The sequence below is a fragment of the Miscanthus floridulus genome, chromosome 1, assembly GCF_019320115.1.
Source record: "Miscanthus floridulus cultivar M001 chromosome 1, ASM1932011v1, whole genome shotgun sequence".
Classification (NCBI taxonomy): Eukaryota; Viridiplantae; Streptophyta; class Magnoliopsida; order Poales; family Poaceae; genus Miscanthus; species Miscanthus floridulus.
This window is the reverse complement of record NC_089580.1, coordinates 191,032,048-191,059,126: the sequence shown is the minus strand read 5'-3', so window position 1 is coordinate 191,059,126 and position 27,079 is coordinate 191,032,048. Positions and strand designations below refer to the sequence as shown.

The 27,079-nt window shown below is 46.3% G+C and overlaps 4 protein-coding genes across 5 annotated transcripts; 2 read left to right on the top strand and 2 right to left on the bottom strand.

Annotated features, from left to right (window-relative positions):
- The first annotated feature begins 5,516 nt into the window (after positions 1 to 5,516).
- LOC136552127 (4-coumarate--CoA ligase-like 1) lies at positions 5,517 to 10,370 on the top strand. 2 transcript variants are annotated; one of them, XM_066543672.1, is made up of 6 exons: positions 5,517 to 6,669; positions 8,153 to 8,345; positions 8,713 to 8,855; positions 9,317 to 9,384; positions 9,492 to 9,594; positions 9,777 to 10,370. In XM_066543672.1, the coding sequence occupies exons 1-6, from the start codon at positions 5,632 to 5,634 to the stop codon at positions 9,891 to 9,893; spliced, it is 1,662 nt and encodes a 553-aa protein (XP_066399769.1). In that variant the 5' UTR covers positions 5,517 to 5,631; the 3' UTR covers positions 9,894 to 10,370. The 2 variants fall into 2 exon arrangements, with proteins under 2 accessions (XP_066399769.1, XP_066399776.1); XM_066543679.1 differs by lacking the exon at positions 9,492 to 9,594.
- A 2,133-nt stretch (positions 10,371 to 12,503) lies between these two features.
- Positions 12,504 to 14,406, bottom strand: LOC136552146 (peroxidase 44-like). The gene is made up of 2 exons (XM_066543686.1): positions 13,958 to 14,406; positions 12,504 to 13,863 (listed from the first exon to the last, which is right to left on the bottom strand). Exons 1-2 carry the CDS (start codon positions 14,348 to 14,350, stop codon positions 12,661 to 12,663), a joined length of 1,596 nt encoding a protein of 531 aa, XP_066399783.1. The 5' UTR covers positions 14,351 to 14,406; the 3' UTR covers positions 12,504 to 12,660.
- A 2,651-nt stretch (positions 14,407 to 17,057) lies between these two features.
- On the bottom strand, positions 17,058 to 22,198 carry LOC136506854 (transcription factor-like protein DPB). The gene is made up of 9 exons (XM_066501764.1): positions 21,626 to 22,198; positions 20,487 to 20,563; positions 20,196 to 20,239; positions 19,508 to 19,585; positions 19,278 to 19,424; positions 19,128 to 19,196; positions 18,331 to 18,429; positions 18,138 to 18,208; positions 17,058 to 17,555 (listed from the first exon to the last, which is right to left on the bottom strand). Exons 1-9 carry the CDS (start codon positions 21,973 to 21,975, stop codon positions 17,318 to 17,320), a joined length of 1,173 nt encoding a protein of 390 aa, XP_066357861.1. The 5' UTR covers positions 21,976 to 22,198; the 3' UTR covers positions 17,058 to 17,317.
- A 2,138-nt stretch (positions 22,199 to 24,336) lies between these two features.
- On the top strand, positions 24,337 to 26,222 carry LOC136506849 (heavy metal-associated isoprenylated plant protein 3-like). Its single transcript, XM_066501760.1, has 4 exons — positions 24,337 to 24,638; positions 24,732 to 24,991; positions 25,097 to 25,175; positions 25,309 to 26,222. The coding sequence occupies exons 1-4, from the start codon at positions 24,497 to 24,499 to the stop codon at positions 25,902 to 25,904; spliced, it is 1,077 nt and encodes a 358-aa protein (XP_066357857.1). The 5' UTR covers positions 24,337 to 24,496; the 3' UTR covers positions 25,905 to 26,222.
- The last annotated feature ends 857 nt before the right edge of the window (positions 26,223 to 27,079 follow it).

The following is a 27,079-nucleotide window of genomic DNA, read 5'->3' as shown; positions in this document are numbered from 1 at the left end:
TCTAAAGCCCCCTTTGGCACGGCTCATCTAAAACGGCTTCACCGGTGAAGCCAAAGCCGGTGAAGCCAGAAAAATTGATTTTTCTCGGCTTCTAGTTCATTTTAATCCCGACTTACAAAACGGCTTTACGCTACAGTGCCTCAATTTACACAAAATAGATGAAGCCGAAGCCAACATAAGCCGCGCCAAAAAGGCCCTACATACGGTGGACAAGCTCACCCCTAAAATTTGGCTGGGCGAGCTCATCCATGTCAAGTCGTGGCTGGTTGCTTATGTGGGACCATACATTAATTGCTTCACTTTTTGGGTTAGCGATCTTCAAATGGTTTTATCTTACAAATCATTTACGTAATTTGCCATGTGATTGCGCCATCGTATAGTGTTACAATTAAATCTAGGAAACAAGATCTTACATGATTACGTTTTGATGAAAAATAAACCAATGAAAAGTGGATCCGACATGCCATAACCAGACTAGTATCCTTGCCCAACCAAACAGAAAAATGACTCATCTCATCCAAATATCATCCATCCAACCAAACAAAAAATGACTCGACCCATACATCCAACCAAACATGCAGTATGGATTAACCATATTATGAAATTCATGGATATCCATATCTTATCCAACCTTGTCCTCGAACCAAAAGATGGGTGGATTATGGATCCGTCTCAAACATGTAAACTTACAATTGTGCGCCTATTTATGTTGCCTCTCCACTTATTTAATAAGGGTATCATAGTTATTTGATATTTATTTCCTCATGCGAAACCCATTACACATTAAACAAGGGAATGAGATGAAAACTTATATACTCCCTCAATACTAAAAAATGAAGTCGTTTTGGACAGCGATATGGTCTCTAAAGCATAACTTTGACTACTTATTTTTATAAAGATATTTATCAAAAAGTGATATATGTAAATTTTTGTGAAAGGATTTTTCAAGACAAATCTATACATATGGTTTTCACATTTTCAAACTCAACAACTTAAAAATTATTCATAATTTATATTTTCAATGTTTGACCTAAGCCTTATCTGAAACGACTTATTTTTTTAGCAAGGAGGGGTATCAAATAACATTTCACGGAGTACAAGCCTGTCCTCAGTCTTCACACGTTCTCAGAGGCAAAATCGCATGGTTCTTCACATGTTCTCATCTCTGACACAGTGACACGTCACACGTGAAATGTTTTGGTTGCGCGAAGTTAGCACGGACTGAGTTCAGTATGCTCATGCTTATACATCAGCAGCTAGCGGACCGATCCAGAACGGCAAGCGATTTACACTAGCGGGCCTGGACGCGGGCTACGGCGAGGACGGCGTGTACCGATCGATGCGCCCGGTGGACCCGGCTCTCTCCCTCTCCCTCTCCCTCAACGACCTCATCTTCCGCCACGCCGACGCGCTGGTCGACACCGACACCGGCAGCGCCCTCACCTTCGCGGCACTCCGCTCCGCAGCGCATCGATCTAGAGAGATCGCCAAGCAGGTCGCCGACGCCCGCGTGGGGCTCATCGTCACAGTCTCCGACCTCCTGCCCAAGGTCGCGGAGCTCCGGCTCCCCGCTATCCTCCTCGACGGCGACGCCGCCTCCGTTATCATGCCTTCAGGTGCCAACCTTACGCTCTGCTCGGACCTCGTCGACGGCGTGCAGACGGAGTACCGGCGCCCGCCGACCAAGCGGAGCGACACGGCGGCCGCGCTGCTGTACTCTTCGCTTCGGGCACGACGGGGGAGAGCAAGGGCGTCGTCCTTGCGACTCCCTGCGTGGGCCCTCCGATCGTATCGTATCGTATCGGAGTCGGGCCTCGACTCAGAGGAGGAAACGCACGAATGTGGAAGTCGAGTCGGCCTGTACGTGACGCGTAAAAGCTGACTATTATTAGTAGCACAAAACGGGGTAGAGAATCGACTTAGAGCATTATTAGTAGCACAAAACGCAAGACCCAAGAGAGCACGAAATGGCGACACAGCCAAGTGAAGTGGACACGACTGTCAACGACGGCAGCAGCATCAAACGCGGGAAAAAAGAAGCAGCCTGATCGGTTGGCTGATCGTATCGTCGTTGATTCAGTTGGCTGGTTTGTGTGAGAGAAAAATACTATTCCGGTTAGAAATTTACCATCGTTTACAACGAGTCACAGCTAAACGAACGAGCTCAAGAAGCGTGACTGAGATCAACAACGGTTGGGATGAGACCAAGAAGGTCGCCGACGTGCTTAGAGGCGGGCAGAGAGCCAAGGGAAACGACGGCAAGTCGGAGATGCAACGTGAGGATCCAGGGCTGTTGGAGCTTTTTGCGTTGTACGATGTTGCCGATGCCCGGCACACCAAGCGGGTTATTGCAGAGCTGCTCCGGCAACGCGAAAAGTTGAAGCAACTCGGGTTTGCTAGGGTTCTAGATTAAATATTTCTCCATAGATCAATCTCGAGCCCCCACGGGTGCGCTCGTTCGCCTGCCCGGAGTTAAAAAAATCCCCTCACCTGTCTCGAGTTTCCCAAAGCACAGGCAACGGATCGGCCCACTCACAGGGTAACGGGCCCCTGTGTAAGGGCGGGACACGGTGTTCGGGGGTTTTCTCGGCCTGCGTGAGAAGGTCTTCTTTCTTAAGCACAAAGTTGCGGGGGCTGTCTGCCCACCGTAGGCCGAGTTTTTTTTTTCTATTGTAGGCATGTAATTTGGCCATGAACCAAGGGGGAAAAAATCCTCGTCGCATACGACCTGAGTGCGACACCACCTGCATGCGTGATCTGCATATAGGGATATATAGTCTAATCTGCTCGGCTGGATCACCGCCTAATGACCTGCAGGTGGGACCTACGTCGAATTATCGCACGGAGGTTTTATGTGACACCGACGCAGTTTTTTTTCCTGAACCGAGAGTACCAAACGTAATTGGCGACATCATATCAATTCTGTACTAATCTATCTAAAGGTTAGCACTAATAATACCTATATTTGAAGAAGGAAAAAACCTACTCCCTCTGTTAAAAATTATAAGTCGTTTTTTACTTTTTTCGTGCATCAATTTTGTTATGTATTTAGATATAACGTATTCATTCTTATATGCGACTTATTTTTGCAGGGCACTAAGACTCATAAAGGTAAGAATAAAGCCCTAAGAATGTCTCAGCGAGGGATGCAGAACTTTGCATATAAGATAAATCCACTATTAGTCCATATTATTATTCCCACTTGCCTTGTCATGGACTCTCATGCTACGTCTTCTAATGTCTTTGCAATTCTCTGGATAGCTCAACGTAATTCTGTTCTTCAATTCTCTGAATAAATTTTCCCTCCATCTAATAATTAGGCGAAGCTCTAAGGCTAACCGGCTGGTTTGGGTTCCTGAGTTGTACACTGGAGTTGCAGTTGGTGAGTCATCGGCGGCATAACATGGCAGGGCCAGTGCGCGAGAATGAAGGGAAAGGAGGAGCAAGATATACGTGCCATACCTACATGGTGGCCTAGTCGGCCAGTTCGTGCGCCGATATGTGTGCGGTGCAGTGGCCGCTTAGTCCCAAACACAGGGCACCGGCGGCAATGGACAGCAGGTGCCGCAACGTCCGCGGAGGTAGGAGCTCATTTTTTTTCTTTTCTGACCTCGACGACGACACTGCAGCTGCAGGTGCTCCGGATACTCCTATATGACGCCAACGTGTGGAGGCGCGTCGCCGTCGCCGTCGCCTTGCCAGCGCGCGTGGCCGCGCGTGCGCCGCAGCCCGCAGCTCGCTGAGGCCGGCCGGCTTGTGGGGCGTGGTGCGTGGCCGACGCAGGCACGCGACCAGCAGGCTGAGGTTCTTTCTTCTTGATGAGAAATGTGGATTCATGACCGGGCCGGTTGCTTGTCCAAATGTGAAATGTCCACCGTGCTCGATGTCATAAATGCCCAGTGGCAAATTGGCAAACCATGGAAAGAGATGTTAATGGTAGTGTATGCACGGCACGGCACGCGAGCGCGATCGGATTCGGATCCGTGTGGCCAAAAAAGAAAAAGGCAACGTTACTGCCAAGGAATTGTGAATTGAAAAGTCTCAGTCTCATGTTGTACGCTACGATACGTACGCCATCCATCTGGTGGATGTTTGTTCACGCGAGCGAAAACAAAACGACCTCAAATCAAAAGAGTAAAAAATCAGCCGTTTTGTCCGTTTTTTTCTACCAGATGCCGAACGGGCTGATGAACCGGAGTCTGAACCCTTTGTCTTCTGCTGCCCAGTTTCTCAGGATGCGGTACTGCATAGCAATTTCTTACCGATGCCTGTAAAATACGAGTTAAATCGTCTACTTTGTTTTCTAGAGAAGTCAGACAGAGGGAGCATATGTCATGTATATATCAGAAATTCGATTTAAGTACTCCCTTTATACTAAAAAATAAAGTTGTTTTTATAAAAAATATTTATCAAAAAGTGATATATGTATATTTTTATGAAAGTATTTTTTTAAGACAAATCTATTTATATGGCTTTCACATTTCCAAACTCAACAACTTAAAAGTTATTCATGATTTATATTTCTAATATTTGATCTAAGTCTTGTCCAAAACGACTTTATTTTTTAGTACAAAGGGAGTATTTAGATTTGGATACAGCGTAGAAGCTAAATGTCCTCATAGGTGGATTATCCAAGTATGATTTTGACACTTTCTTAATAGACGGATGAGAGATATCCGTCGTCATTTTATCCCTGCATATTTGCTCTTTTCTTCCTTACCAATAATACACACACGCACGTCCTACTCATGTTTGATTTTGTCCTCCACATTGCAATCGGAGTTGTGGCCAAGGATTTCTTTTCTCTTATCTATAAAAAGATCTCTTATGAGATTTGAGTTGTGCATAGAGAGTTAGTTCACGTTATGTATCCTCTCCATTTTAAATTGCAAGTCACGTAGTTCTTAGTATATATCTAGATATACTATATATTTATATATATTGTATAAAAATTACTATAAAGATAAAATAACTTTATAATTTAAAACAGAGTAGTAGTATGTGGAAACATGTATTGTTTAATATAATTAAATCTGACATACTAGCTAGCCTGTTCGGCAGGACTGAAAAATAAGCCAAAATACTATTCTGGCTGATTGTTGTTTGAGAAAAATACTGAAAACACTGTTCACGTAAACGTCGGTCTTGTGAGTACGCCAGCCAGCCAGCCGAACGGGCGCTAATGCAATATTAGGTTTGTTTTACCACTGTATAAACCTGCATATGAGCCTATACAGGTAATCAAACATGGGCAAACTGTATCGTACAAGCCTAGATACAGGCCAAAACAACAATCGTTATTTGGTCTGTCTAGTTTTATGTTTATAAAAGTTAAAAAATAGTTTTATGTTTATAATTGCTTTCCCCTGTAAGTGGTTGTACTAAACCTTGAGCTACAGAGTGAAGTATGGGTATATAAGCTCGACTTGCTTTAAAGATAGTACTTGTATATATATACCTTTACGGAGGTAACGAACCAGACACGAATCGTCAGAACCTAAATAGTAACATTTTATACGTTGGGAGAGGAGAGGCGGGACAACGCGGAGGCGCCTCCAAGGCACCACCACTCCACGCACGCCAACGCCACTCTCTCGGGCGCAACAGAACAAATCGACCGAGCAAGGGACAATGGCCCGCACGGCGGCGCCGGCCGCAGGCTACGGGGCGGACGGAGTGTACCGCTCCCCGCGCCCGGCCGTGCGCATCGAGTCCGACCCGGGCCTCTCCCTCAACGACCTCCTCTTCCGCCGCGCCGACGCGTGCCCCTCCGCTCTCGCGCTGGTCGACTCCGCCACCGGCCAATCCCTCACCTTCGCCGCTTTTCGCTCCGCCGTCCTCACCACGGCCGTCGCGCTCTCCTCGCGCGCGGGCGTCCGACGCGGCGACGTCATCCTCTTCTTCGCCCCCAACTGCTTCCTCTACCCCGTCTGCTTCTTCGCCGTCACCGCCCTCGGCGCCGTCGCTACCACGGCCAACCCCCTCTATACCCCCAGGGAGGTCGCCAAGCAGGTCACCGACTCGCGCGCCAAGCTTGCAATCACAGTCTCCGAACTCCTTCCCAAAATCGTGGAGCTCGGCCTCCCCACCATCCTGCTCGACGTCGACGGCGGCGCGGCCAGTGCCACCACCTCCAAGCCTCGGGGCGCCAGCGTCACGCTCTACTCAGACCTCATTTCTGGGGCGCGGGAGACGGAGTACCGCCGCCCGCCGACGAAGCAGAGAGATACGGCCGCGCTGCTATACTCGTCCGGCACGACGGGGGCGAGCAAGGGCGTAATCCTGACGCACCGCAACTTCATCTCGGCGGCGGCCATGATTACAGCGGACCAGGACGCGCTCGGAGAGGGGCCCAACGTCTTCCTCTGCTTCCTGCCCATGTTCCACATCTTCGGCTTGTCCGTCATCACGTTCGCGCAGATGCAGCGTGGCAACTCCGTCGTCGTGATGTCGCGGTTTGACATGGACTCTGTCATGGCCGCCGTGCAGCGGCACCGTGTCACTCACCTCTTCTGCGTGCCGCCGGTCATGATAGCGCTCGCCAAGCTCGGGAGTGTCGGGAAATACGACCTCAGCTCGCTCAGGTTCATCTGCTCTGGCGCGGCGCCGCTTGGCAAGGACGTGATGGAGGGCGTGGCCAAGAACTTTCCAGAAGCCGTGATTGCCCAGGTAATTGACCATGCACGATTTTGCAGCTCTTCAATGTGATTATGGTATGCTGATTAATTTGAGTACTTGTTTCGGGTCTTTCTGGGATTGAATGGACCTAATTTTTCATCCTTTTCCATCAGTGTCTTTGAGGAGGCTAACCTCGATTCTGTTGTCCTTGTCTATAATTGTTGGATTAGACGACAAAATTCGAATACTTTTTGATACTGCTCTACCAAGGACATAATAGTGATGATGGAAATACCAAATGAGCGGCTATAGACTTGATTTTGCTTTTTGGAACAGAGAAACTGAGAAAGTATCTCTCTTTCTCTTTCGTTCTTTTTTTTTTAACTATATAGGAAAGTGAACTTTTAATGCTGTATACTTGGACATTCACTCGGCATATAACTTAAAGTAAGGCACAAGATGGGCAGTTCTGGTTATACCCACTAACTATGTGCTGCTCCAAACTATGTGCTGCTCCAAACTTAGTTAGTGGTTATACCCACTAACTATGTGCTGCTCCAAACTGTGTGCATCCTTTTCTTAGTTTTAGGCCATTGGTTGTCATATTCCCATACTATGTGCTGCTCCAAACTGCAAAATTATGGAGCACGATATTGATATTCCTAATTCAACTGCATGTTGTGTTGCTTAGCATGTGACTAGATCTGTTAATGTGATGTGGTCTGTCTTTATTTGTTTTATCCTACATGTCATTTTGAGATATTAAATAGGGTGATTTACTTATTTGCCACTGGTGGTTTTGTTTGAAAAATATGCAATTGTTTCTATTATATATGAGATGCTGCTGATCAGATGTCGACGTGTGATCCACATGATAATAACAAAGTAGCATCAAGGAACTGAATAACGTGTCCACCTGTAAACATAAGATGCCTGGTCTGCAGGCATGGGTGGTTTTCTTTTTAGGGAAATGCAGCAGAGGAAACCCCTGCTGTGTGTTGTGGTAAACAAATTGTAAATAAATGGGTGTTTATCTTGAAATCACAACTAACCTTTGACAGCTGAGTTCATTCCATAACATGGCTGCAGTATTCATACACCTGAGGAGCTAAGTGACCACCATAGTAGTAAATAGCTTAATGAGGTTCATCTCCTTATGGGAATATCCATCATTGTGGATTTGTGGATGCATCCCGTTTCTCTTCAGATTAGACATGTACTCACTATATGCTGCTGAATCTGTTCAAAACGTGCACTCTTTTTGGCGTTCCATTCACTCCCGAGTCATGACAGCTGTAAACTGAGCATATTTTCCATGCCTAAGTGCCTGTTTGGATCTACTGAGGAATATAACAATCCAAGTAGTAGGTTTGGAGGATGTAATGGATTATTGAAGTCTGGGTGGTTCGATAGTTGTTTGTCCACACTAGAATGAGGGGTATTTGCATCTCATTGTCTTTTTAGCTGATTCTTGTAATCCATAGTAGATCGAAACACACCCTTTGTTTCATGGAATATGGTGCTCCTCTTGCAGGGTTACGGAATGACTGAAACTTGTGGGATCATATCTTTAGAGCACGCAGAAAAAGGACAAGTTCGTGAATTTGGGTCAGCTGGAGCACTTGTCTCAGGAGTTGAAGCAAAAATTGTTGATGTAGAAACATTGAAATGTCTGCCACCAAATCAACTAGGAGAAATTTGTGTTCGAGGACTGAACATAATGCAAGGTAAAAGTTTAAACTTTGTCTGTTTTGTGTTTTTATTCTTTCTCCCTGTGTTCGTCAACTATTAAACATTACCAATCTTGGTCCACAAATATTATAATTAGACTCTAGCGATTTGTTGGTGATGTTTTTAGTTTGCAATTAGCTGTTTACAATGTACGATTTAGGAGTAGTATTAAGCAGCAACTGTTTTCCATTAAAAAAACTCCCAATGTTTCAGATAATCTGCCTAGAAAGCTCCTTGTCAATGGGCTGTTTATCTACATTTTTATTTTCCCACAATAGCTCCCAAAATTTTCCATTGTGTTCTGTCCTAGAGAGATACTGTGGCCAAAACATTTCGCTACTCATTGGAGTATATTATTTTTAGGGTATTTCAACAATGTGCAAGCTACTGAATTTACAATCAAGCAAGGGTGGTTGCATACTGGTGATATTGGATACTTCGATGAAGGAGGTCAGCTTTTTGTAGTCGATAGACTTAAAGAACTGATTAAGTACAAAGGTTTTCAGGTAAAGATTCTCATTTTTTCACAAAGAAATGTTTAGTTTCTGCAAACTTTACTTATAATCACGTGGGGGTGAAAATTAGTAATTTGAACAGCGCTTATCGAAAGAAGATTTTGTCCAGCCTCATTTGGGTCCTTTCTGCAGCTAATGTTTGCAGTTCTACTAAGCATTTGCATTCATACAAATTATTATTCAGTACATTGATTAGTTTTCATCTAGATCACTTCATACAGTTAAATTTTTTAAATCATTTTGTCAGATATAACTAGAAACTACAGTGTCTTGTGAATATCTATTTGGAAGCATGGGAGTTTTCCTAATGGCCTCAATCAGTGTATTCTTTCTCTACTATTCAATCTAACTATCATAAAATGGATCAGCCTTATTCACATATGTTATTTTCTCTTTTCAATCTTATATCATGTATTTTCCTTTAGTGGAATCTCATATTTTTCTTCTGGCAGATTGCACCCGCTGAGCTTGAAGGGCTACTTCTGTCTCATCCAGAAATTCTGGATGCTGTTGTTATCCCGTAAGTTTAGCCACCTAATCATTGGGGTTGATAGCTACTTTTGTGCGTGCATTTTCGAAATCTTTTTTTTCTTCTGTATCTTATGGGAAGATATACTTGTTCCCAAGGTTCCCCGAAGCTGAAGCTGGGGAAGTTCCTATTGCCTACGTCGTAAGGTCCCCTGTGAGTTCTTTGACTGAAGTTGATGTCCAGAAATTTATTGAAAAGCAGGTGAGCCTGTGTAGGAACCTTGGCTTAATTGTTTCTGTCGGCAAGTCTAACTCTCATAGTACCTGTCACTCTAGTATGGAACGTTCGTAATTCCTGAGTAAATTAACATTACTCGGTATTTTTCATCAACTGATACAACCGTGTTAATACATTACCGATTTTGTTCATGAACTCTCTTATAGGTTGCATACTACAAAAAATTGAGGAGGGTTACCTTTGTGGATAGCGTACCAAAATCTGCTTCAGGAAAGATTTTGAGAAGAGAACTCATTGCTAAAGTCAGATCGTCCAAGCTATAGCAAACCAGCTTCTGTTTCATAAGACTGCTTGCCTCCTGTCTAGTCCCTCCATTTCAAATTGTAAGTTATTCTGGCTTCTTAGTTACATGGTTTTTTGTATGCATCTAGATACACTATGTCTAAATACATAGTAAAACGAAGTATCTAGAGAAGCTAGAACGACTTACAATTTGAAATGGAGGGAGTACTAGATTTGAAATTTGTCGATTGAGCGTAAAGGTTTACATGTTACTGAGAGGAGCATATCAAGCAAAACATTCAGTTTGACACATCAGACATTGCGCGTGTATATCATCATATATGTGAGATATATATGCTCCAGTTGGCCTCAAGCCCAGTAGCCATACATGGCGGTGTTGTGTGAATTGTATCAAATATTGGGCCTGATTTACATACACTAATTGAAAACAGTATAAATATGTAAGATGACTCTGCTGCGTGTACATCGTACATCTATATAAGTCGACGTTCTTGGTCCATACAGACACAGTTGTATCAAGAAATATTGCGTGGTAGTTTGTGTAGCCACCAGCGCACTATCTGTGGGACTGTGGCTGACTGTTAGCCATGAGCGTACTATATGTGGCTGTTAGCCAGTCACCCATCATTCCATCCCATCCTCACTTCTCTATAAATGTTTGTTTGTTCTGGACTTCTATTTCATTCCAAAAGGTCCAAAGACCTGTTTTATCGAGCTTGTTGTTTTATTTTGTTATGTTTTGCTTTTCATTTTGCATTGTATAGGTAGAACAAGATTTGGCCCAGTTGAGTGAGAAAACTTGGCCTAAGGGCCTCTCTCTCTCCCTTTTTTATATGTTGTATTTTGATTACTCAATTAGGCATATTTTTTTACATATATACGCTATGTACCTAAAAAAACATAACGACTTATAATTTAGAACGGAGGCAAAATTTTCGTACACCAAACACAAGCTCATGAGGCAAAACTAAGCACATAGTTTACTAGGAGACATCAACCTATGGTTAGCGGGAAGATCTCTATGTATGTGTTTTGGTTTGGGGAATCACCCCATTTTTCATGAGGGCAAAACTAAGCACATAGTTTATTCGGAGACACCAACCTATGGTTAGCGGGAAGATCTCTATGTGTGTGTTTTGGTTTGGGGAATCACCCCATTTTTTATGTGGTTGTGCATCATGAGTTCATTCCATAATTTTTTGTGAAATCAACATATTATTCCTCATGCATATGAGGTGGTGATGGATCAATTTGTTTCATTCTACAAACCAAACAAAAAAGGTGAGTAGTGAGGAAAAAAAATGGATCTACTCATTTTTCCAAACCAAACACACCCTGTAATAATCGTCGCTTCCAACATCCAGCTATGCCTACTTCTTGGCTGAGCATCTCCTTTTGTAACTAGTAGGATCAAAAAGAAAATCCACTTTGGAGCTCTGAAGATCATCTGCATGTACAAATAAATTAATTTTTCTATATACAATAATACAATATCAATTTCTACTTAGCCAAATAAACCAACATACTGCATCTGTCCCCGCTCAAAATTAAATCTGGGTGAGAAGATGACGGGAACGCGGCGCGTGTTGATATATTATGGGCTTGACCCGTATAATATTTAATAAATTAAATAAAACTCTATGGTACGTAACATTAAGCGTTATATGGTTTAATACCGTATGGGATTTTAACTGAACGTTTACTCAGCTTATATGGTTGAAAATTATCCATCTTAATTGAGAAGCTGAGAAAAGGACAAAGGAGTGCCACACGCGTGGGCCGAGGCCGTGGCGAGGCGGACAGGCGTGGCCATGTTTTGCCACTTAATCCACATAATCACGGGAGTTTTTCTCCTTTATGGTGGAGGCGGCGGACAGGCGTGTTTAGGTTTTGCCACTTAATCCACATAATCACGGGAGTTTCTCTCCTTTATGGTGGAGGCGAGGCAGCTGGGAGGCGGGCGGGCGTGGCCAGGTTTTGCCACTTAATCCACATAATCACGGGAGTTTCTCTCCTTTATGGTGGAGGCGAACTGATTGCGCTAGTTACCGTCTCTTCCGCTTTCCGTCTCCTGGGATTCTCCGCTGCCTTTCTCCCTTCCCGTCGCAGCCATAAATCCGCAGTCCTCCGTCAGTTCACCGTTCTGGCTTCGCTTCCGAGAGAGACCACATCTCAGCAGCCTTTTGGCTTCCCCGTCCCGTACCTCTGCGTGCACGGAGAAGCGGGAGAGCAGGTGCCTACGGAACCCTCGTCCGTCTGCGAACCTTGCACGGGGTGTGCGGCGATTAGGTTTTTGGGGAGCGATTCCGCGACTGCTCGTTCGGCATCTTCTTCCTCGCGGAACCCGTCTTCTTCCTGGTGATCGCTCGCGGGAACCCGTCTTCTTCCTGATGATCCGTTCGTGGGACTGCACTGCGAACACCGTCCTGCATCGACTGTGGTCCACGACTTCGAGCAACGCACTATGTCGACTAGCGTGAATGGAGCATCTGTTGCCCTTGGCATGGGACCCTCCACTGGGTACAATCTTATCTATGTGATTACCGTACTTTGCGTTCTTACTGTATCCATCTGTATGTCATGTCTGCATGCTATAACGTTCTTTAGAGATATGCACGTACACATATATGTCATCACGAACCTGTTGATGTTATATTTCTATATTAAATTGATCATGAAAATGCCTCATTATCTAACAGCGCGTGCCTGTCCCCTGACCACCGCATGCACCCTGCACGGCGGCACTGGCAGTGGCAGGCACCCTGAACGCCTACTCCGATGATCCATCTACTGCTGGGCCTTGGCAGCCCCGCGGAGTTTGGCCATGTTCCTCTTCTTCTTCTCCTCCAGAGCCGCCAGCGCCTGCTGCCTGGCAGCATCCTCGCCGCCGGGCACCACCGGGACCGGGTTCACAGGCTCGCCGCTGCCGCGGAGCTTCAGGCCGGGCCTATCCGCCACCTTCTCCTGGCCTAACGGTTCGGCGCCCGGCTGCGGCAGGTTTGGCGGCACCACCGTGTTGGGCGGCTGCTGCACATTTGGTGGCACCACCGTGTTGGGCGCCTGCTGCTGGTCTCCTCCGACGCTGACGACCACACCACCGGGAACCTTGGCGGCCGCCTCATTCGCTACTATGGCGGGTGTTTCCACCTCGTCGGGAGGGCCTACCTTCCTGGGCGACGACCCTGGCTGCGACAGCCCGGCCATCTGGTCGGCGTTGACGGAGCTGGTCCGTATCACCGACGTGCTGCCGGTGCTGTTCTGAGGGTTGTTGAACTCGGAGCACACCTTCCTGATCTCGCCGTCCTTCCCCGTGAGAACCTTCATGACGCTGAGCTTCTCCATGGCCTTGGCGAAGAGGGGGACGAAGTCGGTGGTCTTGTCCGACATGGCCTTCACTATGGGCTCCGTCTTCTTGTCCATCCCCATCAGGCGGTCGATGGTGAGCGGCATCTTCTTCTCCAGCACCAGGCCGAAGTAGCTGCCGTCGAAGACGTTGGGCGAGGTGGAGTCCATGGGGACGGAGCCCGAGTCCTTGCCGTCGCAGGCGTCGCTGATCTTCTTCCTGTACTCCGGGTCGATGGGCGCGGCGTCGGCCTCGATGAAGAAGCACCTGCAGATGCCGATGCTGTGGCCGCCGCCCAGCATCGCGGTCATCTCCTCGATGTTGAAGCCCTGCTTGGCGAACTCGTCGACGAGCTTTGGCACCGCGATGTCCGGGCCCGGCAGGTTGTCGGCGTCCTCGCGGTTGGACACGAGCGAGTCGCGCCGCCCCAGGGGCACCGCGTACTCTGGCCCGCCCGTCAGCTTCACCGAGTCGCGGGCGCTCACGGAGATGATGTCCGCGCACGACACCACGCCTGGGCACTTCTTCTCCAGCTCCGTCTTGATCTCCTCGATCACGTCGTAGCCCTTGACGGAGATGTTGGGGCCCGCCTCCTTCTCGGAGGCCTGGTTCGACATCGGGTCGATCAAGATGGACGCGTCGCAGCCCTGGACGGAGACACGCACAGCAACCAGTCACGCGCTGCAAGCATGCATGCCATTGCCACCAACGACGACTGCTAGTAAGTTCGTTGTCACGTACGTTTGCGAAGCAGTCGTGGAAGACCAGGCGGAGGAGGCCGCCGGCGGTGCCGGGGTCCGCCTTGAACCGCTTCTCGACGACGCCGAAGATGATCTTCTCGGCATCCGGGCACGACGCCTTGTAGAAATCTGCCGAGAGCTGCGCGGAGGCCAGCGGCGCGGATGCCGCGGCCGCGAGGAGGAGGAGGAAGACGAGGCGGAGACTGGCGTCCATCATGCAATAGTATGGGAGGGGGCTAGGACTCGGCCGGGCCACGCTTATACCGCCGGTCAGCCTGGGGGCCTCCGAGAGAGGCGGAGCGGTGGACACGGCTGGAACGCGACGAGCGGCTGTCTCTCTAGCGGTGTAATAATAGAAAGGCAGGATTTCCATCGTGGTCTCGCGGGGCGCCATGTCTCGAGCCCCTTCTCTACGACGAAGGCGTGGCCGCACACTCTCACAGCGATCGATGTTCGCGTCCCAGCTGATGTAGCAACAGGAGGATGCACATGAATGTCGCTGGGTTTTTATTCATAGCAAAGGGAATAGTGGGGGCGGCGGCGTTAACGCGCGACACATCGCTATGAACTAGGTGTGGGACAAACCATAGTCACAACCATTGCATCGACCCTAAATTAGAACAATCTATGAAGAACTAGGTGTTAGGGAAGGACAAACTATATTCATAACTCATGTAGTGACCACTGATCAGAGAACAAGCTGGAAACTAGGAGAAGGAACCAACCATAGTCACACCATTGCAGCGACTCTAAATCACAATATATTAACTACAAATTGTGGGGAGTGGGGGACGGCGGACAATAGCTAGAACCCCTGCTACAACCACTAACAAAAAAGGTGTGGTGGGGGTGAAAGGCGAACTTTAGTCACAACTCCTATAGCGATCTCTAACAACAAGACGCAATCTAGGGGACACATATAGTCATGCATAGCCCCTGTTGCGACTCCTAATTAGTATTGATGTTTTAATCCTAATCATCATACATGAGTACACATGATCTATTTTGAAACATTCTAAAAAGTAGAAACATTAGCATACAGTAGGTCAAACCCGTAACTCTAACCAATATGCCTACCACGGCCCAGTACATATATGTTGCAAGACATGGATGCTACGAACCTAATCGGCATGGATGTTTTGACCCTAGTCAGAATGGATGATTCAACTTTAATTGGTATGTATGAGTATATATGACGCCCGTGTTTGACTATTCCGAAAAGTAGCAACCTGAGCAAACAGTAAAACCTAATTAGTATGCATACTACAATACCGATCACCTTAATTGCTCCAAGTTATATACAAACTGTTTACCAAGTAACGTAACGACTTGTTGTCTTATGTGTAGTTACACAACCATTAGAAGTTGCTATGTACTTCATCTGTTCCAAATTATAAGTCGTTTGAACCTTTTTAGTATATTTTGCTATGCATCTAGATATAATAATATGTCTACATATATAACAAAATGGATGAACCAAAATAGTTAAAGCGACTTATAATTTGTAACGGAGGAAGTATATTTAATACCGATCACTTTATAAAATACTTGTAAATATATGTATCATAGATTTAGACTCGTAGATCTCATGTGGTAAGAAAAACAGTGGCGCAAACAGAACTAAAAACGCATTATACAAAAAGAAGTTATATTACATTTTAAAAAGAAATAAAAAATGAATATATGGGCCACGGCAACCGAGTCCACCCTTCTACGGGCTGTAGCAGGCCGCGGAAGTAGCGCAAAAGGTCGCGCCGTGGAGGCGTCGTGTGCTTCAGTGCCACCTCAACAAGTTTAGTAAAGGAAAAAGTCCACGTTACTCTCTCCAAGTTTGGTCTATGTCTAAATAACCCCCAAACTAACACTTAGTTCAATTTACTCCCTCCAACTATTTAAATTGGTCCAACTAACACCTTAAAGAGATTTTTCTTTTTTGTTTCTCTATGTATAAATTATATTTTAGTTTCAAATTTTGTGAGGTGATAGAGGACATTGTATTTTGTATTAGAAAAATGCACTATGAATTTTTCATCATTATGTTTTATACGATATTGTACCTCCAGTGTTAATTTATTATTAAATTTCCTAACCTATCAAAATAGTGGCAAAAAGTTAAGATATATTTTTCTAACATAACTTATGATGTTCTCTATCATATCACAAAAGTTTATATTAAGACTCAACTAATACGTGGAAAAACAAAAATAACAAACCATGTTAAGGCGTAAACTAGACCAACTGAAATAGTTGGAGGAAGTAAATTAAACCAAATGTAAGTTTAGGGGTAATCTGGACATATGCCAAACTTGAGGGGTAATCTGGACATATGTCAAACTCGAGGGGAGTAACTTAGACTTTTTCCTTTAGTAAAGTTATTATTAATCTTGATTTTTTTTTGAAACTAGGTGTAATCTCATTACTCAACAGCTAACAAATCGTTAGCAGCAATTACACAATTACATGAACGTTCTCCGGTGTTTTTTGGCAGCATGAACAAAAAAAAGGCTCTCTATCCCAGGCTCCCAGCTCCCAAATCCCAATCCATCCATGTTTAGAAAAAAAAAAAAAGGAAACATCCATGCGCAGACATACACAGACAACCACTACTCTCTATGGGCACTGATTTTTTTTTCTTCCCGACACTCTATTAACTCGATCGTCGCCGCCAACCGCTGCTAGGAGGCTCGTCCGAGAATTGTTGGTGAGAGTTTTTTTTTCTTTCCAAATGGTTATTGAAAAGGTTGCAAAACCAGATTTTTGGAATTATTTTTATTTTTTTACTATTGGAGATGCTCCAATATATTCTAAATTTAAAGACTGAGCAAATTGAATTCCAGAACCTGTGTTCGTTAAATAAGGATCCAACCGTCCAGGGCCTATTTCGAACGCGTGAATTTCACAAGACATTACAACGGAACATTCGAAACCAGGCCTGTCTATAGCCAGGTGCCAGACGAGAGCATTTCAACTTAACAGTTTGCCTTGTCACAAGCTGTACACCTTATAAAATTTGAACTTCTGATAATCATATGAGAATTAAGGAAAAGGAACAAGAAAAAAAAGATGCTTGTTCCCAGAACGAAGCACGCAACCTGCTCAAATTTCACCCAGATAGACATCAACTAATTTACAATGCTCTACAATCACATGTCAAACCTTTTCTCAATCATACTAAAGGAGCCGATTCAAGGATGGTTACACTTACTCAGGGCACCCGTCGTTCTACCAAATATGGTGCAGAGCTAAATCAGACCAAGCTACTCTCCCCCTTGCCTAATAATTTACAGGCCCTTTACACAACGAAGAAATGTAATAAAACAAACTGCTCAGACGACAAGGCCAGTGAACCAACACCCAAGCGTTAGTGCTCATGCTTCACACGCCCTTTCAATATCCCTGGAATAGGCGGTGAGCTTGGTAACCTAACCGTGCCATTATTTGGCCGCTCCAGATGCTGTACTTGTTGCCAATAAATATTTGACATGCTTGAGCTCTCACCTCCATTTGATGTCGACTCTTGAGCACCGTCATGTTGTTCTCTTCCACAGAACCGCATTTCTTTTAGGACATATGAGTCATCATGCAGCTCAAATGGGGTGCTGCAGTTTCAGAATACAAATTAGAAAAGAATACAGCAAAAACTTGAGTCAATCTAATAAGCATATGCACAAATTCTATTTAGACAGCATATTTCATTCACAGAGATATCACTGAAACGATGTTCAAAGTTTATCTTTTCTAATTCAGAATCCTGGTGGGTGCTTTGTCCAGTTTAAGCTAGTGTTGCGCACTTGCAACCGCACACCATTCTCATACAAAACAGACACAAAAGCGCAAGTAGCAACAACTCTACGCTGAGAACCAAATGGTATTTGTATTGATACAAGTTGCATCATTGCCAAACCTAAAAATTAGTTTAGCAAAATCTTCTGGTTAAAATTAGAGCCTATTCTGCATGTCACAAAAATTATTCTAAGACATAGCCAACAGTTAAAGCAAATAATTCACATTAACAATAATGAACATGATGGTTCTCCCATTGCACAATTTGCAAACCCTTGACAGCAAGCATACAAATGAGATATGAACATGTGACGTTCCCACCAGCAAACTTTCAAGCTAAAGATCAATCAAAGTAATAGCCACATTTGACAAAAAAAGAGTATCATTCCCAGTCTCACCTATTGAAGTCAAAATGCACCAACTGCATATCTTCTGATATTTCAACTTCCACAGTTGCATGAGGTCGGGTCTGCAAGCAAAAGAATAAATATCCGGCATTTAACTCTAAACCATGCGCAGAAGCAGAGTTCACTTCCATTCGGTCCATTATATACAAAAGGAAACAGAACATAGAACTGAAAACATATTCACCTGTACTAGGATAAATGGCAAAGCCACTCCACCAGAAGGTGTGTTTCCTGAACCATATAATTGCTCATTTCGTTGAATCAGGTTTTGCAGACCTACATACTTGATATGCCAAAAAAACAGCCCACAGATATGAAAATCACAAATTGGGTAGGCGATAAGAAAATAAGAAATACTAGTTGTAAGAAATAGCAAGCATAAAATATAAAGAAATAATTATTGCAATTGTTTTCTGTGAACCAATACCGTGACAACTGACAATCAAGGTTAGGAATGATGATGGCACACCAGGTTTTCAGTAAAATTAGAGTATGGAATTTCACCGTTTTTTCTGGCAGATTACAAGGGCAATTGGTTTCGCAAAAACTAGCTGGTCCAGGAGCCAACCTGCTACAGCTTACTGAATGTGACAATTGTATATGACAATTAACTTATGTGTTCTACAAATCTAAACCAGCACAGAAGCCAGAGTGGTGGACCTTGATATGATGATGTGGAGAACATATGCTAATAAAGACAATGAGTTACACTAAATATGCAGCATAAGAGACAACTATGCTTCTGTGTAAACAATAAAGAAAATATTTGTGCAATCAGTATACAGATGAAAATAAAGGATGGCACACAAGAGTATGTATTTGTTCTCCACTGAGACTTTAGTTGTGGTAAAGCCACAATGAAACAAAGTATACAATACCATCAGCTCTTTTGCTATAAGGGTTGTGACATATATATAATATATACAAGTTACAACTGTATGAAGCAGAGGTGGGAAGAGGAAACTGATGTCATATCCTTACTTGGTCTTGTAGCTCCTGTAAGTAAGCACTTTTCTTCTCAACCCTACCTTTCAGTCCCACAAGCTCCTTCTGTAAAAAAGGATAAAGCAGTGGATAAAAATAGCATAAGCAAATCAAATGTCAAAATGCATTGTTAAGAGTGACAAGAACCTTCAATTCTTCAATATCGCTTATACTAGTCCGCGGCAAGCCCTTCCACTGGATATCCTTTTTATCTTTAGATATAATGTCCATAGCCATCAGAACATTTAAAGCGTCATAAACTCTTCGTCGTATATTTTTCTCATCATATTGTTGCTGCATGTTAACATACAGTGAGGACCAAGCACATATCAGATTAAATAAATAAAATCATGCCAAGGAGAAGCCACATTTCTTACCGCGTTAGGGTTATCAGGATCTGGTGCCTCAAAATTATTATTGGGATCTGTAAACTCAGCAACAAGTTCATCTGCCACCTGTCAAAGGAAGAGGATAAATATGAATTCCAAAATTTAGTATCACTATACACAGTAACCTATAGGATTTTTTATTCACAAAACGAAGCCAAAAAAACATGTAGATAAAACGATGTACAGTAGTAATGCACTAAAATCCTCATTTTCAAAGTGAAAATAATGTTACAGGACCATAGGGGCCAGCATGGATATGAAGCAGTCTGGTCAATGATCATCAGCTACTTTTGTCCTCTGTATATAATGCCATCAAGTTTTAGTGTGTCTTTGCGTAATGTTAAGGGGACCCTATATTGAACAATTGACGTAAAACCAGAAAACAAGTCTAACAGTTTGTATGCATGAACATATATGAACAAGCCAGTTTAATGATCAAATGGTCAGATCTTCCTGGTACAGATAATGACGTTAGGTTTTACTTTTACAGTGTATCCAACCTTCCTTCCTCTTTCAAATAGTGGATCAAATCTTCGAAGTAGAGCATAGACGTAATACATGCAAAGGAATAAAAGAAACAATGCAAATTTGCAGGGTTTTTTATCAGAAGAAAAGCAAGCCAATCTGACCTAGAATACACTGAATAAATGGGATAATATAATGAAAAGGCACTGACCTCATTATATGTTGTTCTCCCTTTACTTTCAACTTTCTCACAAACTGCAAAGGAACAAATGAAACACGCATTAAGTCACCTATGATATTTTGCATTCACTGCTTTACTGTACCATTCACTATACACGTAGCCTTCAAATGTATCAAGAAATGGATGCACTGATGTGATGGAAACATAGATGGCATACTTTAACTGCCCAAATGTTTACATTTGCACTATGCTCCTATCTTAACTTTCCAAAGATAACTGTCATATAGAAGTATAACATGGAAGGGGAAAAAATAGCCTCACCTTTCATACTAAACTGGCGCAGTCCTCGGTTACCTTTATCAGGACCCACTGCCCGTGTGCCTCTCCTTTTCTTCTTGCTGCAGTTTTACAATGCCCCCAAAAGCTTAGATAAGTAACTAAAAGAAAGGATACAAAAGAGAGTCTTAAGAAGTAGAAACTCCTGCTATGAATTTTCAACCTATTTACTATAATAATTAACTGTGTCTGCACAAGAGTCTGTGTAGCCTGCCTAGAAACAGCTACATCGTAAGACAAGACAAACCACATGAATGCTAGCAAAAATATAATGTACATTGTTAACTGTTAGGTTCAATTTATGCAGTATAGGATTGTAGAACAATACAAGTCATATGGCTGATATAACAGCTTAACATGGGTGCATACTTCAAATAGACAATACATTGCATTCTATCCACCATTTAAAAAGTTCATCTTATCTAGCAAGCACTGGCGGAGCTACGGCTCAGCCAACCTGGGCGATGCCCCCCCCCCCCCCCCCCCCCCCCAAAACCCTGGTCCTAAATATTTTTCAGTGATTCCAGGTGTACCTGAACTAAGGCCTAAACAATGCTACCTAGCTGCTGGCCTGTTGCTCTTGCCTATTGTGCTTCCGATTGGGAAGGACCAAATTACAGCAGCGCACACAACACATGCCCACAATCGACCGTTGGCCCTGCCTGCCACTCCGAGGATCCAAGCTTGTGTGCATGTGTTGATAATTAGGCACCCCCCCCCCCCCCCCCCCCCCCCGGCGCGCGCCTCATATTTTAACGCGAGCTCCGCCACTGCTAGCAAGGCTGACACGATCAGGAAGCCAAACCTACAAGACGGGAGCTAGTACATGCTTTTGAGTAAAATCATGCTTGCAGACATGAAAATGACCACAGAAGACACTTCACCAGGCATGCTTCGTCCAAATAATAACAGCTAACAGTTCGTCATGACACAGAATGAGCAACCTCCCACAGTATGTTTCCTGTATGGCTGTATCTCCAGGACAACCTTTCTCATGGTCGACACACTGTAAGTCTGTATCGATGCCTATCTCCAACATAACCGCGCAGCAACCAAAGCACCCCATGGTTCGAATAACGGCCAAATACAGCTGCACAGACCGACACAAGTTTCCACAAACCAACCTCGTAGGAGCCTGCGACGACGGCGCGTCGTCGCCGTTGATGTCGAGATTATTCAAGCGGAGGAACGTGCTATCGCTGGCCGGGGTGGACGCCGCCGCCGCCGCGGGCGCAGCCCCGAGGGCAGGACCCTTGCCAGCACCGTCGGGGCCGTGCTGCTCGCTGCGGCTGGACGGTGGTGAGCCGGCGCTGCCCCCACTAGTAGACGCGGAGTGCGCGGCGCCGCCGGAGACCGGCGGCGGCGTGGCGACGGGCGTCTGGGCCCCCACCTGCGTGGGCGGCGGCGGCGGCGGGCGCTGGGTGGCCTGGGCGCCGCCGCCCCCGTCCGGGTTGTGCGCCGCGCCGGAGACCATGGCCGCGCGGAGATCGCGCGAATCGGGGCCGCGGAATCGGGGAGGGAGGGAGCGAGGCGGATCGCAGAGCTGGAGAAACCCTAAGGCAAGGAGACAGCAAGCGGAGGGAGGAAGGAAGGAAGAGAAGAGGGAGGGGCAAAATGGAGGGAGAGATGGAAATCGTCGCGAGAGCGGGCAGGCACGCGACCTCGAATTTTCTTTTCTGAATTTTTCTTTTGCCTTGCGCCGTTTGTTTCGCGTTCCTTCACCTTTTAGAGGCGCAGCGTTTTTGGCGGTTGCGCATGGATCGGAACGAGACGACGATGGCGTCGCGGAACGCAGCCGCCCCCGCGCCGTGGCAGGCCGCGAACGCGCCCACCAACAGCAGATTGGCCCAGCCCACATAAACACATAATATACCAGTAGCCTACTGTCTACAGTAATAAAACGCATGGCCCACATATAGACAAGATGGAATTTCACTTTGACCAACAACCACTCGCTTGGCACGCCGCGATAGTACAAACTGGATTACTGGTGGACGCGCCATCTGGAAGCGTGTAGCCCACGCTGAGATCTGTTTGGCCCAAAAGGAATCGAGCCGGGCAGGTTCCGACCCAGTTCAAGCGAAGCCGGTTGGGAAGCCGTCGTTCGATTCCGCGCTCCAGCTTCTGCGTCTGCGAGACGGCGACGAGACGTCACCATCCTCCTGGGCTGGGCATGGCAAGTTTCGTCATCGTCCGTATCACGCCATCGGCAGAATCGCCATGTCCACGCGCACGAGGAACGGAGCAAATGCTAGTAGCAAAAGGCGGAAAGGGCAGAAGACGCGGTAAGAAACTACTACTCGTATTGTATCCCTAGCTTCGCGTTGATGAGATTCCCTTTTTCTTTTTCTAAAAAATCCTATCGAGTGGCGATAAGATTGTCAAAGTTTGGCTTACCTTAAATCCGACTTGTTCGACTTCTTTTTTTAATCGAAACAGTATTTTTTCCTCACAACATTTTAACCAGAACAATGTTTTTCAGCCAAGTTTCAGCAAGCCAAACGGGGGTGCATCCATGCCTTTGCAGCTTTGCTTTCCATTTTTATTATAGGTATATTAGCTAGTGGTCACATCGCAGAACATGGAACTGCCGTCTGCCGAGTATATATAGAAAAATAGAATAGAAAGATAATACTAAGATCAGGAAAACATTTAGTTCAAAAATAGTACAATGGAGAAGAGAATAGCAATCGATCGCTTGGCTAAAGGGAAGTGCCTCGAGTAAAATAAAAATATTCACAGCATGTAACTCAGTAAATGAGTGCTTGAGCTCTCGTACATTCGGTTTCTTTTTTTCGCGGGACGAAATGCAAGGTGCCTTCGGTGCCAAGCAAATATCACTACCTACAAGATTTTTGCACATGAAAAGATGTACGTACTCCTACCACGTAGTAGGTGGTGGCAGTACATGTGCAGTTCCTGTCAAACATACAAAAAATGGATTACCGAATAGCCGAAGATAGTACGGAGTACTGCCACTATTTAAAGATAGGCACGTATTTTGATTTGCCTCTGCTTGCATCGACAGAGGTAGTATACTCCTATGAAAATGGAAATGTACCGGAAGCGAGTAAGACACTCCACCGTCATCCCCCGTATCATGTGCCACCGTGTGGGACGCGTGTCACTGAACATTTGGGTAACACGAGTGCATCGGGTGTTTGAATCCAAGGGTAAAGATATCGGGTGCTAATTACTGAACTAGACATAAGCTAATTATAAAACTAATTATAGAAGTCGTGGCTAATTCGCGAGAAAAAAATTATTAAACCTAATTAATCCATCATTAACAAATATTTATTGTAGCACCATATTATCAAATCATGCACTAATTTGATTTAATAAATTCGTCTCGTAAATTAATCATAATTTATACAATTTTTTTGTAATTAATATATTTAATACTCTAAATTAGTATGCCGTTTGAAGCCGGCGGCGCCGGCACCGTGGTAGTACAAGCAGCCTGCAGTCCACCAGGTACCAGAAGAGTACTGTAGCTCAGTACTACAGTACAGCAGCATACGATTAGCACAAGTCAGCGCTCCAGAACACCAAGAAAATCTGCGCGCTGACGCCACAGCTGACCGTAACCGGCACTCATGCATCCACATTCCACAGGCAAGTGCACCTCCACCAGCCGCCACCAGACATCAGCAGCCTGGCCGAAACTTACGCCTTCTCCAAAAGACTGCAACGCCGGGGCCCGGGGGCAGACGGCGGGGCGTCACTTTGTCCGACGCGGATACGGATCAGCACCGGCTGACCCCGCGGCCCCACCTCCCTCCCTTCCTTTTCCTTTCTTCTCCCCCTCCCCACGCGCGTTGCGCCCCGCCTCCTATTTATGGCCGCCCGCGGCCGTCTTTTGGTTCCTCTCCTCTTCGTCAGACCAACAGCCACGCACAAGTGCACAATCACGGTGAGAAGAAGAAGCACATCCACCAGCAGAAGGGACAAACGATCCGGAGCGGAGTCCAGTCCAGTCTCAGTCTCGGTCCATGGGTGCGGGAAAAGGAGGAGACGGCGGCGGTGAGGCGGCCGCGGCGGCGCCCGAGGCCGCGCAGCCCGTCGTACTGAAGATGGACCTGCATTGCGCCGGCTGCGCGCACAAGGTCAAGAAGGCTATTAAGCGCGTTCCTGGTACGTGCTCTCGCCGCGGCGACCTTCGGTTCGCGCGTGGTTCTGTAATTTCGTTGCTTCTTCATCTCATTGGCCGGTTCTTGTCGCGCGCAGGTGTCGAGTCGATCGTGACGGACGTCGCGGCGAACAGGGTCGTCGTGGCGGGGACGGCCGACGCGGGCGCGCTCAAGGCGCGGCTCGAGGCCAAGACCAGCAAGCCCGTGGAGGTCGTCTCCGCCGGCGGTGCCCCCAAGAAGCCCGCCGCCGCGGAGCCCAAGCAGGACGCCGGCACCGGCGAGAAGAAGGAGGACAAAGGCGCGAGCGCCAAGGAGAAGGAGAAGAAGCAACAGGCGGAAGAGAAGAAACCCAGGCAGGTCGGTACGCGGCAGGCAATGCCGCCCACGCAACCCAACAACTCTTCTGACCTGCAGCAGCAGCAGCAGCAACTAAAAAACGCCTCTGCTTTTGGTTCTCCGCAGGAGACGGTGCTGCTCAAGATCCGCCTCCACTGCGACGGCTGCGCCGACCGCATCAGGCGACGCATCTACAAGATCAAAGGTGAGCAGAAAAATTATGTTGGTTTGTTGTGTGTCCCTCTCACATCGTCTCAGGATTCGCATCCTGTTTTCTGTTATAATTTCGCTGAACTGCACGGCTCCAGAACTGACGCTTTTGGTTTTGGTCGGTGCAGGCGTGAAGGATGTGGTGCTGGAGGGCAATGCCAAGGACGAGGTGAAGGTCACGGGCACCATGGACATCCCCAACATGCTCACCTACCTCAAGGAGAAGCTCAACCGCGACGTGGAGGCCGTGGCGCCGCCTGCCAAGAAAGACGGCGGCGGCGGCGAGGGCAAGGACGACAAGAAAGACAGCGGCAGCGGCGGCGACAAGAACAAGGGCGCGGCCGGGGCCGGGGCGGGCGGTGACGATAAGAAAGACAAGGGCAAGGGGATCGACGTGTCGGCGGGTCCGTCCACGGCGGCCGCCGCGGCGTTCATGGCTGCGCCGGCGGGGGCGAGCACGTACCACGTGGCGCCGCCGTACGGGTACGTGGCGTACCAGCAGGCCCCGCCCCCCGCCAGCTACTACCCTTCCTACCCGTACTACGGCAATGGCGACGGCATGGGCCACGCCAACCCCTCCTACTACCACCAACCGCAGCAGCAGCAGCCCGACGGCAGCCAGCAGCCGCCGATGGCGTACCCGCCGTACCCGTACCGCTTTGACATGGCGCCGCCGCCGCAGCTCTTCAGCGACGAGAACCCCAACTCCTGCTCCGTGATGTGACGCCGCCGCAGCCGGTGGGTGCCCCTTGGTTGCGTTAGCGAGCTCACTGATCCGTCGTCAGCTTTAATTTAACCTTAGCAGTCCGGCCGGGAAAAAAACTCGACCTGTACATATCGTCGTCAATGAGGATTCAGCCTTAGTCCAGAGCTCTAGGATTAATTTTCTGATGAAATTTTGCTTCATTTGTTTAATCCTTTCGTTCTTATCGTCTTCTGATGAACGCTTGTTCAACTTCATTGGTTGAGTTGGTAGTGAAATTTTGAATCAGACGAGATGAACTGGTCGAAAATTGCGACTGCGTGCTCAGCGACGTTGAATCGTGGACTGGTTTGTCATTTGTGGTCGTAGCCGTTTCCTAATCTTTTTTTAGAATTAGCCGTTTCCTAATATAAGTTATGGCGTTCGGTTCAGCGATTAATTGGACGATTAAACAAAATCCATTAATGTGTGCGGTTCTTGGTTGACAATGAATTCTCCAGACGCCACTGATTTAAAATATCAGCGTCGTTTACTATGCCAGGGAGGGAGTCAGATTCTTCGTGGCTGCAAATTTGGCCTCGTCTCTCTCGACTCCGACGTGGAACCGAAAACGACATAAAGACGGCTTACAAAATTCGCCGTGCCATCTGTCTCTTTGCCATCGGACAATTACGATGCAGATTATTTCGATATTTTTCCTCTGATGATGATGGATGGTAATCTAGCGATACTAGTACTTCTAGATCACAGGCAGTAATTAAAATCTCGGTGCTGATAAAGACATTCCAAGGCCTGCTGGTTCACATTTCTTTTGACGTTTGGGGACCGAGCAAGGAAGGAAGATTTTCTTTTTACCACACGCGGTGAATCACAATTTCACAGATCCTTTTTGAAGTCTTCATCTTCTCAAATATTCGGTATGGAAGACCTCGCGGTTTGGGGCAGGGCGTTCGGCTGGTAGGTAGAATAGTGAATTTTAGATTATTTTGGATGGTTAAATAGTATTCTGTAAGAGAAAATAAGCTAAAACAAGTCGAAACAAGTGGGAAGTAGTACAGCCGAACGCCCTGCTACCACTGCGTTTTGAGACCTGCCTGCGATCTGGAACCCAAAAAAAAAAAAACTGTATGTACTACTGCGACTATCGGCAAGAAGGCCAGTGATAAACTGGTTTTGACCGTGCTTGAACGGACGAA